The 14,271-nt window shown below is 42.4% G+C and overlaps 1 protein-coding gene across 1 annotated transcript; it reads left to right on the top strand.

Annotated features, from left to right (window-relative positions):
- The first annotated feature begins 403 nt into the window (after positions 1 to 403).
- On the top strand, positions 404 to 12,704 carry LOC120109591 (cytochrome P450 CYP71D313-like). The gene is made up of 2 exons (XM_039123350.1): positions 404 to 829; positions 12,594 to 12,704. Exons 1-2 carry the CDS (start codon positions 404 to 406, stop codon positions 12,702 to 12,704), a joined length of 537 nt encoding a protein of 178 aa, XP_038979278.1.
- The last annotated feature ends 1,567 nt before the right edge of the window (positions 12,705 to 14,271 follow it).

The raw sequence follows: 14,271 nt of genomic DNA, 5'->3' as shown, positions 1-14,271 counted from the left end.
CAGGGAGAAACCAACGGGTTGGGAGTAAAATTCTGTGATATAGAAGGAAGAGAGGAATAGCCATGCTGAGGAAGGGAGTTAAGCCAACAACCATCGGGACACCAAGTCCCCGATGAAAAATATTTTTTTAAAAAAAACTTGGGCCAAAGCCAACGCTTATAAGCATCGGCGTAGGCCGTTTTAGCGACGCTTTAAGCGTGGCTAAAAAGCGTCGCTAAAATCTACCTTTTACAACGCTTCTCAAGAGCGTCGAAAAAATTTTTTCCCACTCCGGTATCACCGACGCTTTGGCGATGCTTCTGTTTGCGTCGGCGGTACTTTAGCCGACGCTTATAAGCATCGCTAAAGGTTCCAAAAGCGCCGAAAAAAGTTGGTTTTCCTGTAGTGAGAGATTTCGAACCTCATGGGAGATATCTCCATGATGAACAAATCTCCTGTTAACCTCTCCGAGAAGCTTTTCGTACTAACCAACGACGTGATCTCAAGAATCACATTTGGCAAGACAGGCAAGCTTGGGCAGAGTTTTATCTCGGTGTGCAAGAAATTGTTGGTGTTGGCCTCTGGATTTTGTGTAGCTGATATGTTCCCCTCACTGAGCTTTATCGACACTCTCAGTGGATTGAGATCCGTGTCAGAGAAACTTCGGCGTGAGATGGATGAGATCCTTGAGGAGATAATCAAGGAGCACAAAGAGAAGAGAACCATGACAATTAGCAACAAAGGGGATGATGAACAAGAGGAAGATCTGGTCGACGTTCTTTTAGGGCTGAAGGAAAATGGTGGACTTGAGTTCCCTCTCACGGACACCAACATCAAGGGCGTAATCATGGTCAGTATGCCTAACTAATTACTTATTTTCACGCTTGTTGCCCAAATAGACAACCCAAGAGGGGGGGTGAATTGGGTTTTAAAAAATTATTACACTTAATGGTTTGTGAGATGCTAATTAATACTTTTTGCAAGTTGATTAATTAGATGCTATGTGCAGTGAATGAAATGAAAGTAAGAGAGACAAATGCAATCACAAACACAATGATTTTATAGTGGTTCGGAGCTAACCCTTGCTCCTACGTCCACTCCCCAAGCCTCACTTGGGAATTCACTATAACCCCTCGGATTACAGCCGGTTGTTTTACAAGCTCACAACCTAACTTGTTGTTTTACGAGGTCACAACGAACTCGGTCGGTTTTCTCAGGCTCACCGACTAGAACCACCCGATTTGTTTTCTCGGGATCACAATCGAACCCTCACACGTTGGTTTCAACCTAGGCTCACCAACAAATTTTTACACCCTTGATTCAATCCCCTGATTGAATCAAGTAAGGACCAAATGGATAGAAAGAACAAAGAGAAAAATACAGCTTCTAAATAAGCAGATATTCAGCAATATGAATAATATAAAAGTTAAGAGCCTCAAACAAGTTTATGATGATGTAGTGGAGGGCTTCTCGAACTTTGGGTCTCCTCTTGAACGTCTTGAAGACTTAAAGGCAGAAGGAGACTTCTTTTAATGCTGGGAAGAGTTGGTTGAATGGAGTTAATGGCTCTCTTCCTTCTTTTTCGCTGAAATCCTTTGGCAGATGAAGTTATTGTGTTTTCTTGAAAGGAATGTTACTTCTCTACCTTGCTTACAGTTCTCTGTGGCTATTTAAGCCATTTCCCCAGAAACTAGCCGTTAGACACACTTTACTAGCCGTTCTGCACATTCTGCACATCCTGACAATGTGTCCATTGGGATCGGAGTCGACTCGCGGATCTGGAGTCGACTCGGCTGTAGCAGGAGTCGACTCATGCTTTTCTGGAGTCGGCTCGGCAACTGTTCCGGATTTGAATTAAAGTGTTTCTCGACTGGGAGTCGACTCGACTTAACCCGGAGTCGACTCCCCAAAGTCTGGAGCTGACCTGGCACTTTTGGAGTCGGCTCATCCCAAGGAATCCATAGAGTATTCTTCAACTTCTCACTCGAGTCGACTCGGAAATTCTGGGAGTCGACTCGGCGCTCAGAGCCGAACTCCCGATCTTCTGTCTTTTGGCTCGTGCAGTCTTGGAGTCGACTCGAACTGTTCGGAGTCGACTCGGCTCTCAGTATCCGAAAAACAGTCTTCTGTCTTTTTGGAGTAGCGCTGCCTTGGAGTCGACTCGAACTGTCTTGGAGTCGACTCGCGTCTCAGAGACAAAATACTGTCTTCTGTCTTTTTGGGGTCGCGCTGTCTCGGAGTCGACTCGGGCTTTGCGGGAGTCGACTCGGCTCTCAGTGTCCGAAAGTTGCTCTCTGACTTTTGCCTTGTATAACACTGAGAGTCGACTCTCGCTTCCTTTGGAGTCGACCTGCCAACCATCGGAGTCGACTCGCGTTCCTCAGGAGTCGACTCGGCTCTCAGGGTCCAAAATGACTTCTCTGTCTTTCTGTCTGTAACTCCCTGGAGTCGACTCATACTACTCTGGAGTCGACTCGGCAAGCATCGGAGTCGACTCGCGCTTTCAGGAGTCGACTCGCTGACAGGTTTTGAGTTGTCTTTCTGTTCGTCTGTCTGTTTTCAGTCGGAGTCAAACTCGTAATGTCCGGAGTCGACTCGAGCCTATGCCAGTTGCTTCTGATATGCTTGGAGTCGACTCGAAATATCCGGAGTCGACTCGAGTCTCAGACTTTGGTTCACATTGACTTCTTAACTTATCCAAATTGTCTGAACCAAATCTAGAGACACTTAGCCATAAATTTACAAGGATATCACTGAAACACTAGATTGAATTCATTAGTAACATAAGATATACTCAAATGCTTTGAGCTCATCAAAATCAAATAGAGTTATAATCAATCACTCCATAATCTCCCCTTTTTGATGATGACAAACATTGAGTATATGTAAAGTGAATTGCTCAACAAACAAGGAGAATTATAGTAAAATTTTGAAAATGAATTCAAGTGTCTAGTAGTTTTAATTTATCCAGACTTGAAAGGTGTGAAACAATAAATTTCGACGTTAAGGCTCCCCCTTTCATTTGGAATTATATAAGCCTTCATGTCATGCAATCAATTGTTTGGCTTATATATTTAATGATTTTGCTTTTCTTAAAATTCAGATTCTCCCCCTCAACACATGCATTCAACTTTGTTTTGATTCTCTGAATTTTTTTAGTGTATGAAGCTTTTGAACTTAAATTTTTGGTTTTTAGAGGAAAATCTGCCAATTTGTTCTTAGTAGATTCAACTAATCTCCGAATATCCCTTGAATAGATTCTGGAGATTACTCCATTAGGAGCCCCAACAGAGAGATAATGAGCCTCGAGGTATCGAACCCACTAAGAAAAAATTATTGTGTGTTTTAAGAGTTTTTTTTATGATTTTCATTTTGATTTCTTTTACATATCTATTAAATATTTCTCCCCCTTTTTGTCATCATATCAAAAAGGAAGAAGCAGAACACACAAGCAAGTAGAGATCAATGTGCACAATATTGAAAAAATTGTCTACTCATTGTATTGATGTATATGTAAGTACATTTGTGAATACAATAAGTAAAGCAGTAAATACATGTCATAAGTAAACAAAATAAAGCTAGGGCTTCCCTCGAGGAATAGTGGCGTCCTCCCCTCAGTCTGGATTGTTCTAATATGGAGACTGACTCCATCCGTGACGTTCCCTAGCTGGGTGAATAATGGCCGAGGTGGCCCTGACTGTGCCGTCGTGGATAGCCTCGGTCAGAGTCCTGCTAGAGAGTGTCCAACTTGGCAATTCAAGGACATGTTTGGCCAAGCGCTCGGCCCCCTGATTCTCAGGCTGCCCATGAGTAGTAGTCGGGATTGTTCATGTCTCGCATCCTGTCCTTGTGTTCGCTTGTGACACTCGCTCACACGTTGGGAGAATGGCGCGCTTGTATCAGGCTCCTGACGTTGAGAAGATCTCCTCCCTCAGATGAGCCGTCATCTCGGTGCACGCGCTAGAAAGTGAGGGACCAACGCAGAAGAAGGGGCAGTGGCTGGACTCGGAGCTCCCTCAGCAGGTCGTCCCCGAAGATCCCGCACAATCTCCTGCCGCAACTCCCGAGCTGCTCAGGAGAAATCCGGACCTCCATCGGCTGAGTGGGTGAGCTGAGGAGGAGGGTCCGGCTGAGGTGGAGGGTGCTGAGGTGGAGGGAAAGGTAGAAAAGTCTGAAACTGGATCAGGACTGGGGGAGCGTCTAGTGGTGGTGTGGAGGAGGATGGTTTCCTGACCCAGATTCCTCTACCTTATGAAATCCCATCCTGTGTAGGGTTCCCTCACCCATGCGATCTGTCCATCGCAGGCGCGAGAGGAATTCCCCCCTCAGGAATGGGGATCTCAGACTCCCTAAAGATAAGAGTGTATAGCATCCATAAGGAAGGGTGAGCCTAGGTCTGTCTAGTGGCTCACATAGGTATCTGTAAAATGAGTTTGGAAAGTTAATTGGAGTATCCTGAAGGATGTAGAACATAAGGGCTAGGTCCCTCTCAGATACAAAACAAGCCGGCCGGTCTTAGGAAAAAGGGTCCTAGAGATGATACTCAAAGAGGAGCCACATTTCAACTGACATGAACTAGCGGACACGCTCATCGAGTGGAGACTGGGGTGGACTCCCTAAAATGGCCGTAGGGCCTCAGTCCTATCCTCAGGATGAGTAGGAGATACCCCTACTTGGGGAAGATGGAGGATTTGAGCAATGATATCCTCCAAAATAAATAATGGGACACCCGCTACGGTCCACCTCTATCCCACCATTTCCCCTATGTACTGTTCCATAGAACTCCCTAACTAGACCTGGGTATGTGGGGAGATCAGGAACAAAAGAACTCGAGTCCCTGGGCCTCAACCTATCTCCTATGGTGAGCCCTCCCGGGAGAGATAGTCGAAGTTGACGTATCTCCCGGTGGAGACCGCCTTCCCGGCGCACGGTCGCAAGGGTACCGGCCTTGGCGGGGAACTGAACCGGAGGTTGTGGCCTCACGGATCGTTCCGAGCCTTGGACCGTCGCTCAGTGCCGCTCGCGGGTTGGGCCTCTTCCGGCTTGGGACAACCGACTTGCAGGGGCATGGTTGACCTATGGGATGGGGTAAACCTAATGGACGGAAGAAGGTCGACGGGAAAAACCCTAAGGGACGGTCGGAGACGATGTAGGAGACGGGCTCTAGGATTTGTGAACAGTGGCGGCGGTGAATAGGAAGTTTTGATTAAACGCTTGGATTAGGATTAAAACTCGGATCCCGACCGCGAGTCGACTCCTGTAAGTCTCGAGTCGACTCGACCCTCGAGTCGACTCCAAAATATGCGCGAGTCGACTCCCCCTACATGCTGTCATCGACTCAAGTCGACTCCCGTCTATGGCGAGTCGACTCCCCTTATGCCGCCATCGATCTTGAGTCGACTCCCGTCTATGTGCGAGTCGACTCCCCCGTGTGAGCCGACTCTGAAACTTACTCGAGTCGACTCGAACTCTGGCACGCACCTAAAAGTCATGCTATTTTCGTACCAACCAAGGGACAATCACTAAGTTATGATCTGATTTGATGAGAAACCTCCATATTTAGCACAAGATAATCATCAAAATCAATGAACTAGAAGAGAATATCACTAGGATGGATAATCACTCCTAATCCTCTTCCTAAGCGCACTAAATCTCTCTTCACACAAGGGTTTTGTGAAGATATCAGCTAATTGATCATCAGTGCAACAAATTGAAGTGTCACATCACCATTCAGTACATGATCTCTTATGAAGTGATGTCTTATCTCAATATGTTTAGTTCTTGAATGCTGAATTGGATTTTTATTTAGATTAATAGCACTAGTGTTATCACAATTAATCAGGAATTTTATCTTGTTTAATTTCATAATCTTCAATTGTTGTTTGATCCACATGATTTGAGCACAACAACTCCCGGCTGCACATATTCAGGCTTCAGCAGTAGATAATGCAACCGAGTTTTGTTTTCTTTGCTAAACCATGGAGATTAGAATTTCTTCTAAGAATTGACACGACCCGCTGGTGCTTTTTTCTATCCAAGTTTACAAACCAGCAAGGTCCTAAATCTGTGTATCCTATTAAGTTCAGGCTAGATTCTTTAGAATACCATAAACCATATTTTTTGTTCCTATTAGGTATTTAAAGATTCTCTTGACTGGCAATTAGATGAGATTCCTTAGGATTAGACTGATATCTAGCACACATGCATACACTAAACATGATATCAGGTCCTACTTGCCAGTGAGATACAATAAAAGATCCTATCATACCTCTATACATCTTTTGATCTAACAGATTTACCTGATTTCATCTTGGTCTAATTTTGCATGATGAGCTCATGGGTGTGTGTTGATTGACTTGTTTCCCTCCATATCAAACTCTTAAGCATCTCCTTGATGTATTTAGCTTGATTGATGAAGATCCCTCTTCAGATTATTTGATTTGAAGCCCGAGAAAAAGTTCAGCTTTCCATCATGCTCATCTCAAATTCACTCTGCATCAAATCAGCAAATTCTCGCAGAGGGCATTGTTAGTAGCACCGAAAATAATCATCATCAACATAAATTTGTACTACTAACATATCTTGTGTTTTTTCTTCTTTAGAAACAGTGTTGTATCTACATTTCCCCTAGAGAACTCATGTTCTAGTAGAAATTTGCTAAGTCTTTTCATACCATGCTCTAGGTGCTTGTTTCAAACCATAAAGTGCTTTGTTCAGTTTATACACATGATTAGGGTATTGATGATTTTCAAAACCAGGAGGTTGTTCTACATACACCTCCTCATTAATATACCCATTTAAAAATGCACTTTTTACATCCATTTGAAATAATTTGAAATCCCTTAGAGCATGCAATGCTAATAATAATCTAATTGCCTCGAGTCTAGCCCACAGGAGCAAAGGTTTCATCAAAATCTATACCTTCTTCTTGATTATACCCCTTTGCTACTAGTCTAGCCTTATTCCTTATTACAATTTCATTTTCAATCAAGTTTGTTTTATATATCCATTTGGTACCTATAATTGAATATTCAGAAGGTCGTTCAACTAGATTATCATACCTTGTTTCTAGTAAATTGGTTTTAATTCTTCTTGGCATTGCATTTATCCAATTTACATCTTTTTCAGCTTCTTCTATGTGTTTGGGCTCAAAATGTGAGACAAAAGCTAGATGATTATTTAAGTTCCTAAGAGATGCCCTAGTCCTAATAGGTTGAGATGGATCATCTAAAATTAATTCCTTAGGATGCCCGTGAGCATACCTCCAAGCCTTAGTCAGCCCATGATCCACAATAGCCTCTTGGCTTGATGATGCATTTCCAATTAATTTTTGTTCATCATCTTGTAATATCATCTCATCAATCTTTTCTTCAAGAATTTCAGCATCATCATCAAGATTAACTCTCTTACTAGAAGAGATATTACTAGAATCATCAAAAACAACATGTATAGATTTCTTCTATAACTAGAGTTCTTTTATTAAAAACTCTATAGGCCTTTACTAGTTGTAGAGTACCCTAAAATATACCCTCATCAGATTTAGAGTCGAATTTTCCTAGATTATCTTTCCCATTATTATGAACAAAACACCTACAACCAAAGACATGAAAATAATTTACTTTGGATTTTCTATTTTTCCAAAGTTCATAAGGTGTTTTCTTTATAATGGGTCTCAATAAAACTCTATTTAATATATGACATGAGGTATTAATGGCTTCTTCCCAAAAGTACTTAGGGAGGGTTATTTTCACATAACATGGTTCTAGCCATTTCTTCTAGAGTTCTATTTTTTCTTTCCACAACTCCATTTTGTTGTGGTGTCCTAGGTGCAGAAAAATTATGAGTTATCCCCTTTTTACTACAAAACTCATCAAATAAATGCTTTTCAAATTCCGTTCCATGGTCACTTCTAATAGCTATGACTGAAATATCTCTAGCATTTGTTACTTCCTCATGAAATTTCTTAAAAACTGTAAATGCTTGATCTTTATGAGCTAAGAACATGACCCAAGTGTATCTAGAATAATCATCTACAATACTAGAACATATTTATTTCCACCTAGACTTGTGGTTCTAGTTGGTCCGAATAGATCCATGTGTAGTAGTTCTAGAGGTCTAGAGGTAGAGACACAATTTATTGATTTAAAGGAGTTCCTTGATTGTTTGCCATATTGACAAGCTTCACATATTTTATTCTTTTCAAACTTTAGTTTTGGCAAACCTATCAAGGAATCTCTTTTAACTAGCTTTGATATTGTGTCCATACTTGCATGACCTAACTTACGGTGCCATAACCAACTAGCATCATTGTCCTTAGTTTCATTAACAACTAAACATGGGTTATGTTTGGCTAGATCCTCAATGTCTACTACATACACATTTCCCTCGTCTTATTCCTTTAAAAACTAAACTATTGTCATTTGAGTTGGTTATTATGCATAAGGATGGTTTGAACAAAACATCAAAACCTCTATCACACAATTGACTAATGCTAAGTAAATTATGTTTAAGACCATCAACATATCGAACATTATCAATAAAGGTTGAAGGTACTTTACCTATACCAATGATGTGACCTTGGTTATTGTCTCCAAAAGTCACAGCACCTCCCTTCTTAGCTTCAAGGGTGAAGAATTGATCCTTGTCACCCGTCATATGTCTTGAGCAGCCACTGTCCAAATACCAACAATTTTGTCGACTTTGGCTGCAAGACACTCCTACACAAACAAATCATACAATTTTAGGTACCCAAGTTTTCTTGGGTCCTTCATGGTTAGTAATGTTGGTTTCTTTTGGAACCCAAATCCTTTTAATTTTTTTTTTAGTTTTTCCTTTTCTATAATCACATACATTTGCTTTGTGTCCTAATGTTCCACAGCAAAAACATGTTATTTTCTTAGTTTTACTTTCCCAGCTTTAACAAAGAAATTACTAAGGAGTTTTTGCTTATTTTTAGGTTTATACCCTAAACCAGCTCTATTGAATACAGCTCGTTGACTATTAAGTATCATCTCTAATTTTTCTGAGCTATATGTAAATTTTGTACAAAAGGTTTGTACTTTTCAAGTTCTAGTGTCAATTTTTGTTTTTCTATTTTTAGATCATTTAGTTCTTTTGTGAGACTCTCTTTTAATATATGTTTATTGTTTTTAAGTTCTAATATTTCTTTGTTCAGCCTTTCGTTATCTTTAGTTAAGGTATTATTCTTTTGACTCAAGATTTGGTTGCTAGTCTTAAGTTCTGCATTTTCTTTAATAAAAACATCTTTATCCTTAACTAATGTATCATACTTACGGAGGTGAGTTTGGTTAGTTAGTTTTAATTCTTTGTTTTTAAGGTTTATTGTCTTGTACTCGTCCATTAATTCATTGAAGGCATCATATAATTCATCGAAAGTAAAATCTAAATGTGTTCCGGATGTTACCTCATTGTCGTTAGCCATAAAACAAAGGTTGGCCTTTTTTTCTTGCTCCTCATCCGATGATGATGATGATGTGTCGGAGTCTGATAGGGTGGAGACAAAGGACTTTCTTTTTCTTGTACTTGCTCCCCTTCTTCAGCAAAGGACACTCAGCTCTGAAGTGCCCCGGCTTCTTACACTCATAACATCCGATCCCCTCATTTTTCCTTTCCTTACCTTTATCCTTGTGATAGGAACTTGAGGGGCCTCTCCTTTGATGAAAGGTCTTCTTACGGTTGATGAATTTTCTGAATTTTCTTACAAGGAGAGCCTCATCATCATCTCCCTCATTATCTTCTTCTTCACTGCTACTGCTGCAAGATAAGTCTTTGTTAGTATAAACAGATTTTAATGCTATTACCTTTTTTTTGTGAGAGGACTCTTCCTCGCTGTGTTGTTTCATTGTGAGCTCGTGCGTCATTAGGGATCCAAGAAGCTCCTCAAGTGGAAACTTGTTCAAGTCCTTGGCTTCTTGAATTGCCGTCACCTTGGCTTTCCATGACCTTGGTAGACAGCGAAGAATCTTCCTGACAAGCTCACTGTTAGTATAATTTTTGCCAAGGCTTTTTAGGCCATTGACAATGTCAGTAAATCTAGTGAACATGCAAGTTATTGTTTCATTAGAATCCATCTTAAATAATTCATACTTATGAACTAATATATTTATTTTAGATTCTTTGACTTGATTCGTGCCCTCATGGGTCACTTCAAGTCTATCCCAAATCTCTTTTGCAGAAATGCAAGTAGAGACTCTATTGAATTCATTTCTATCTAATGCACAGTAAAGCACATTCATTGCTTTGGCATTGAGTTGTGCCTTCCTAAAGTCATTGTCATCCCAATCTTTTTCAAGTTTGGGTACAGTGACACACTCTACATAAATGGAAGGGATGTATGGTCCATTTAGTATTATGGTCCACATCTCATAGTCTTGGGCTTGGATAAATATTCTCATCCTAGCCTTTCAATATGAGTAGTCGGATCCATTAAAGAATGGGGGTCTTTGGGTAGACTGGCCCTCAATGTGGGAAGATCCAAATGGGGTTGTCATTTTGATCTTTTACTCTTTGGGTAAAAGAGTTCCGGCTCTGATACCACTTGTTGCCCAGATAGACAACCCAAGAGGGGGGGGTGAATTGGGTTTTAAAATAATTATTACACTTAAATGGTTTGTGAGATGCTAATTAATACTTTTTGCAAGTTGATTAATTAGATGCTATGTGCAGTGAATGAAATGAAAGTAAGAGAGACAAATGCAATCACAAACACAATGATTTTATAGTGGTTCGGAGCTAACCCTTGCTCCTACGTCCACTCTCCAAGCCTCACTTGGGAATTCACTATAACCCCTCGGATTACAGCCGGTTGTTTTACAAGCTCACAACCTAACTTGTTGTTTTACGAGGTCACAACGAACTCGGTCGGTTTTCTCAGGCTCACCGACTAGAACCACCCGATTGTTTTTCCGGGATCACAATCGAACCCTCACACGTTGGTTTCAACCTAGGCTCACCAACAAATCTTTACACCCTTGATTCAATCTCCTGATTGAATCAAGTAAGGACCAAATGGATAGAAAGAACAAAGAGAAAAATACAGCTTCTAAATAAGCAGATATTCAGCAATATAAATAATAGAAAAGTTAAGAGCCCTCAAACAAGTTTATGATGATGTAGTGGAGGGCTTCTCGAACTTTGGGTCTCCTCTTGAACGTCTTGAAGACTTGAAGGCAGAAGGAGACTTCTTTAATGCTGGGAAGAGTTGGTTGAATGGAGTTAATGGCTCTCTTCCTTCTTTTTCGCTGAAATCCCTTTGGCAGATGAAGTTATTGTGTTTTCTTTGAAAGGAATGTTACTTCTCTACCTTGCTACAGTTTTCTGTGGCTATTTAAGCCATTCCCCCCGGAAACTAGCCGTTAGACACACTTTACTAGCCGTTCTGCACATTCTGCACATCCTGACAATGTGTCCGTTGGGATCGGAGTCGACTCGCGCGATCTGGAGTCGACTTGGCTGTAGCAGGAGTCGACTCATGCTTTTCTGGAGTCGGCTCGGCAACTGTTCCGGATTTGAATTAAAGTGTTCTTCTCGACTGGGAGTCGACTCGACTTAACCCGGAGTCGACTCTCCAAAGTCTGGAGCTGACCTGGCACTTTTGGAGTCGGCTCATCCCAAGGAATCCATAGAGATATTCTTCAACTTCACTCACTCGAGTCGACTCGGAAATTCTGGGAGTCGACTCGGCGCTCAGAGCCCGAACTCCCGATCTTCTGTCTTTTGGCTCGTGCAGTCTTGGAGTCAACTCGAACTGTTCTGGAGTCGACTCGGCTCTCAGTATCCGAAAAACAGTCTTTTGTCTTTTTGGAGTAGCGCTGCCTTTGAGTCGACTCGAACTATCTTGGAGTCGACTCGCGTCTCAGAGACAACAATACTGTCTTCTGTCTTTTTGGGGTCGCGCTGTCTCGAAGTCGACTCGGGCTTTGCGGGAGTCGACTCGGCTCTCAGTGTCCGAAAGTTGCTCTCTGACTTTTGCCTTGTATAACACTGAGAGTCGACTCTCGCTTCCTTTGGAGTCAACCTGCCAACCATCGGAGTCGACTCGCGTTCCTCAGGAGTCGACTCGGCTCTCAGGGTCCAAAATGACTTCTCTGTCTTTCTGTCTGTAACTCCTTGGAGTCGACTCATACTACTCTGGAGTCGACTCGGCAAGCATCGGAGTCGACTCGCGCTTTTCAAGAGTCGACTCGCTGACAGGTTTTGAGTTGTATCTTTCTGTTCGTCTGTCTGTTTTCAGTCGGAGTCGACTCGTAATGTCCCGGAGTCGACTCGAGCCTGTGCCAGTGCTTCTGATACGCTTGGAGTCGACTCGAAATATCTCGGAGTCGACTCGAGTCTTAGACTTTGGTTCACATTGACTTCTTAACTTATCCAAATTGTCTTGAACCAAATCTAGAGACACTTAGCCATAAATTTACAAGGATATCACTGAAACACTAGATTGAATTCATTAGTAAACATAAGATATACTCAAATGCTTTAAGCTCATCAAAATCAAATAGGGTTATAATCAATCACTCCACAACGCTACTTAGAAAGTGTTTATGGCGAGACATATGCTGCTTCGAATTCTCATGTTTCTCATCATAAATTTTCAGGATATGTTCGTCGCAGGGACCAAGACAGCATCAACAACGATGGTATGGGCGATGGCGGAACTAATGAGGCACCCTGAGATGATGGAGAAGGCTCAAGCGGAGGTGCAGTGAGTGCTGAAGGGAAGGGCCAAGATTGAGGAGGGGGGACATGAGGGAATTCCACTACATGAAGCTAGTGATCAAGGAGACTCTAAGGTTGCACCCATTGTTGGATCCCATTTTAATTAAACCCTGATCCCGTTTAATTAGAACCCACATTTGACAAGTGTCCCTTGAATTTCGTAAATTTTGATAAGCTTAAGGGCATTAAGGTAATTTTATCTTAGTGAGGATTATCTTGATGGGGGGTGACTCTCCACGGGTGTAACTAATCACGACGTTTGGTCCCTGAAGAGGGCTATAAATAGCCTGTTAGACCCCTTCTCTAATACATGCATTAAGAGCTCTCTCTCCAGAAGATCTCTCACTAATCTCTATCCAGATCAAAGCAATCTTGATTGATCGAGGCTGCGCACGCATCTCAAAGTTCAATTCAAGATGGATTTAGCGACTCAAGGTATGATTTATGATTCATTAAAGTTAATCAATCCATCAATGGTATCAGAGTGGATGGATTCTAAAATAAATTATACCAGTTTAACCTATCGGACGAGTGAATGGGAGAACCCAATGTTATTTAAACATTGGAAAGATTTTTGTCCGACCAATATGGGACTAAACTCCTATCTCGGGATGGATCGTTTTTGCCCATATTACTTAAAGAAATGAAGTATTTTCATTTGGGCGATGTGGGACTAAACGGTTCACTTCCTTCCACCGTTGTTTAAGAAAAGGGAGGAAGGGAGAGCCCTCCCCGTCCAACTGGTGGCCAACAGTGCCACCGTCCAAGGCCCGACTCTCCGGCAGCCCCTGCAGCCCGCCGCCTCGGTGCGCCCGCAGCGGCTGTGACTCCCCGTGGCCACCATGGCCACCGCGGGCGGAGAAAAGGAAATTAAAAAAAAGGGGAAAGGGGGACTCGTCCGCCATGTCCTGCGGCCCGCCGCTAAGCGGCCATGGCCACTGCCAGCGGTGCCAGCCGCGCCTCCCACGGCGCCCGCAGCAAGGCTTGCGGCCGATGCCCCTACGGCCCGCGACCGCACCGCGGCCGCACCTTACGGCCGAACCCCGCGGCCGACCGGCCTCCGGCCCCACCCTGCGGCCGTGTTCCCGGCCTCCGTACAGCCAGCAGCGGCGGTTGCACCACCGAAAGGATGGGAGGAGATCATCGATTTTGGCCGCCTCCTCCTCTTCTTTCGATCAGCCTCATTTGGGAAATATGAAGTAAGCGGATCGAGTTTCAGGTTTGGGTTCCAACCCGAAATCCGAATCCATTTAAAGATATATAAAAAAAAGGTGAAGGGATTAACAAGTTTCGGGTTATTGGGTTTCGACCCGCAATCCGAAACCCGAATCCTTTTGTTTAAATTGGGCCTTTTACAATGAAACCCCTGACAATATGTTATTTTGAAAAAGGGGCCTCAGAAATTCATATACGGTCCCCAGACGAAAGTTAAAATACAGAAAGGTGCTCTAAATATATTTATGTGGTCCCTGTACTCAAATTTCATTACATTAATTTGTATACAGTCTCCAGAAGAAAGTTGAGTTAAAGAAAGGTCCTAAAATATATTTATTTGAT

This window comes from Phoenix dactylifera, unplaced genomic scaffold (assembly GCF_009389715.1).
Source record: "Phoenix dactylifera cultivar Barhee BC4 unplaced genomic scaffold, palm_55x_up_171113_PBpolish2nd_filt_p 002437F, whole genome shotgun sequence".
Taxonomy (NCBI): Eukaryota; Viridiplantae; Streptophyta; class Magnoliopsida; order Arecales; family Arecaceae; genus Phoenix; species Phoenix dactylifera.
Note: the sequence above shows the minus strand (reverse complement) of the source record. Positions and strands in the feature narration are given on the sequence as shown.

Bases quoted from the DNA above. Each gene is read 5' to 3' on its own strand.
- LOC120109591 (XM_039123350.1), top strand. From the start codon at position 404: ATGGGAGATATCTCCATGATGAACAAATCTCCTGTTAACCTCTCCGAG. The intron at 830-12,593 runs GTCAGTATGCCT...ATAAATTTTCAG, and splicing joins ACATCAAGGGCGTAATCATG to GATATGTTCGTCGCAGGGAC.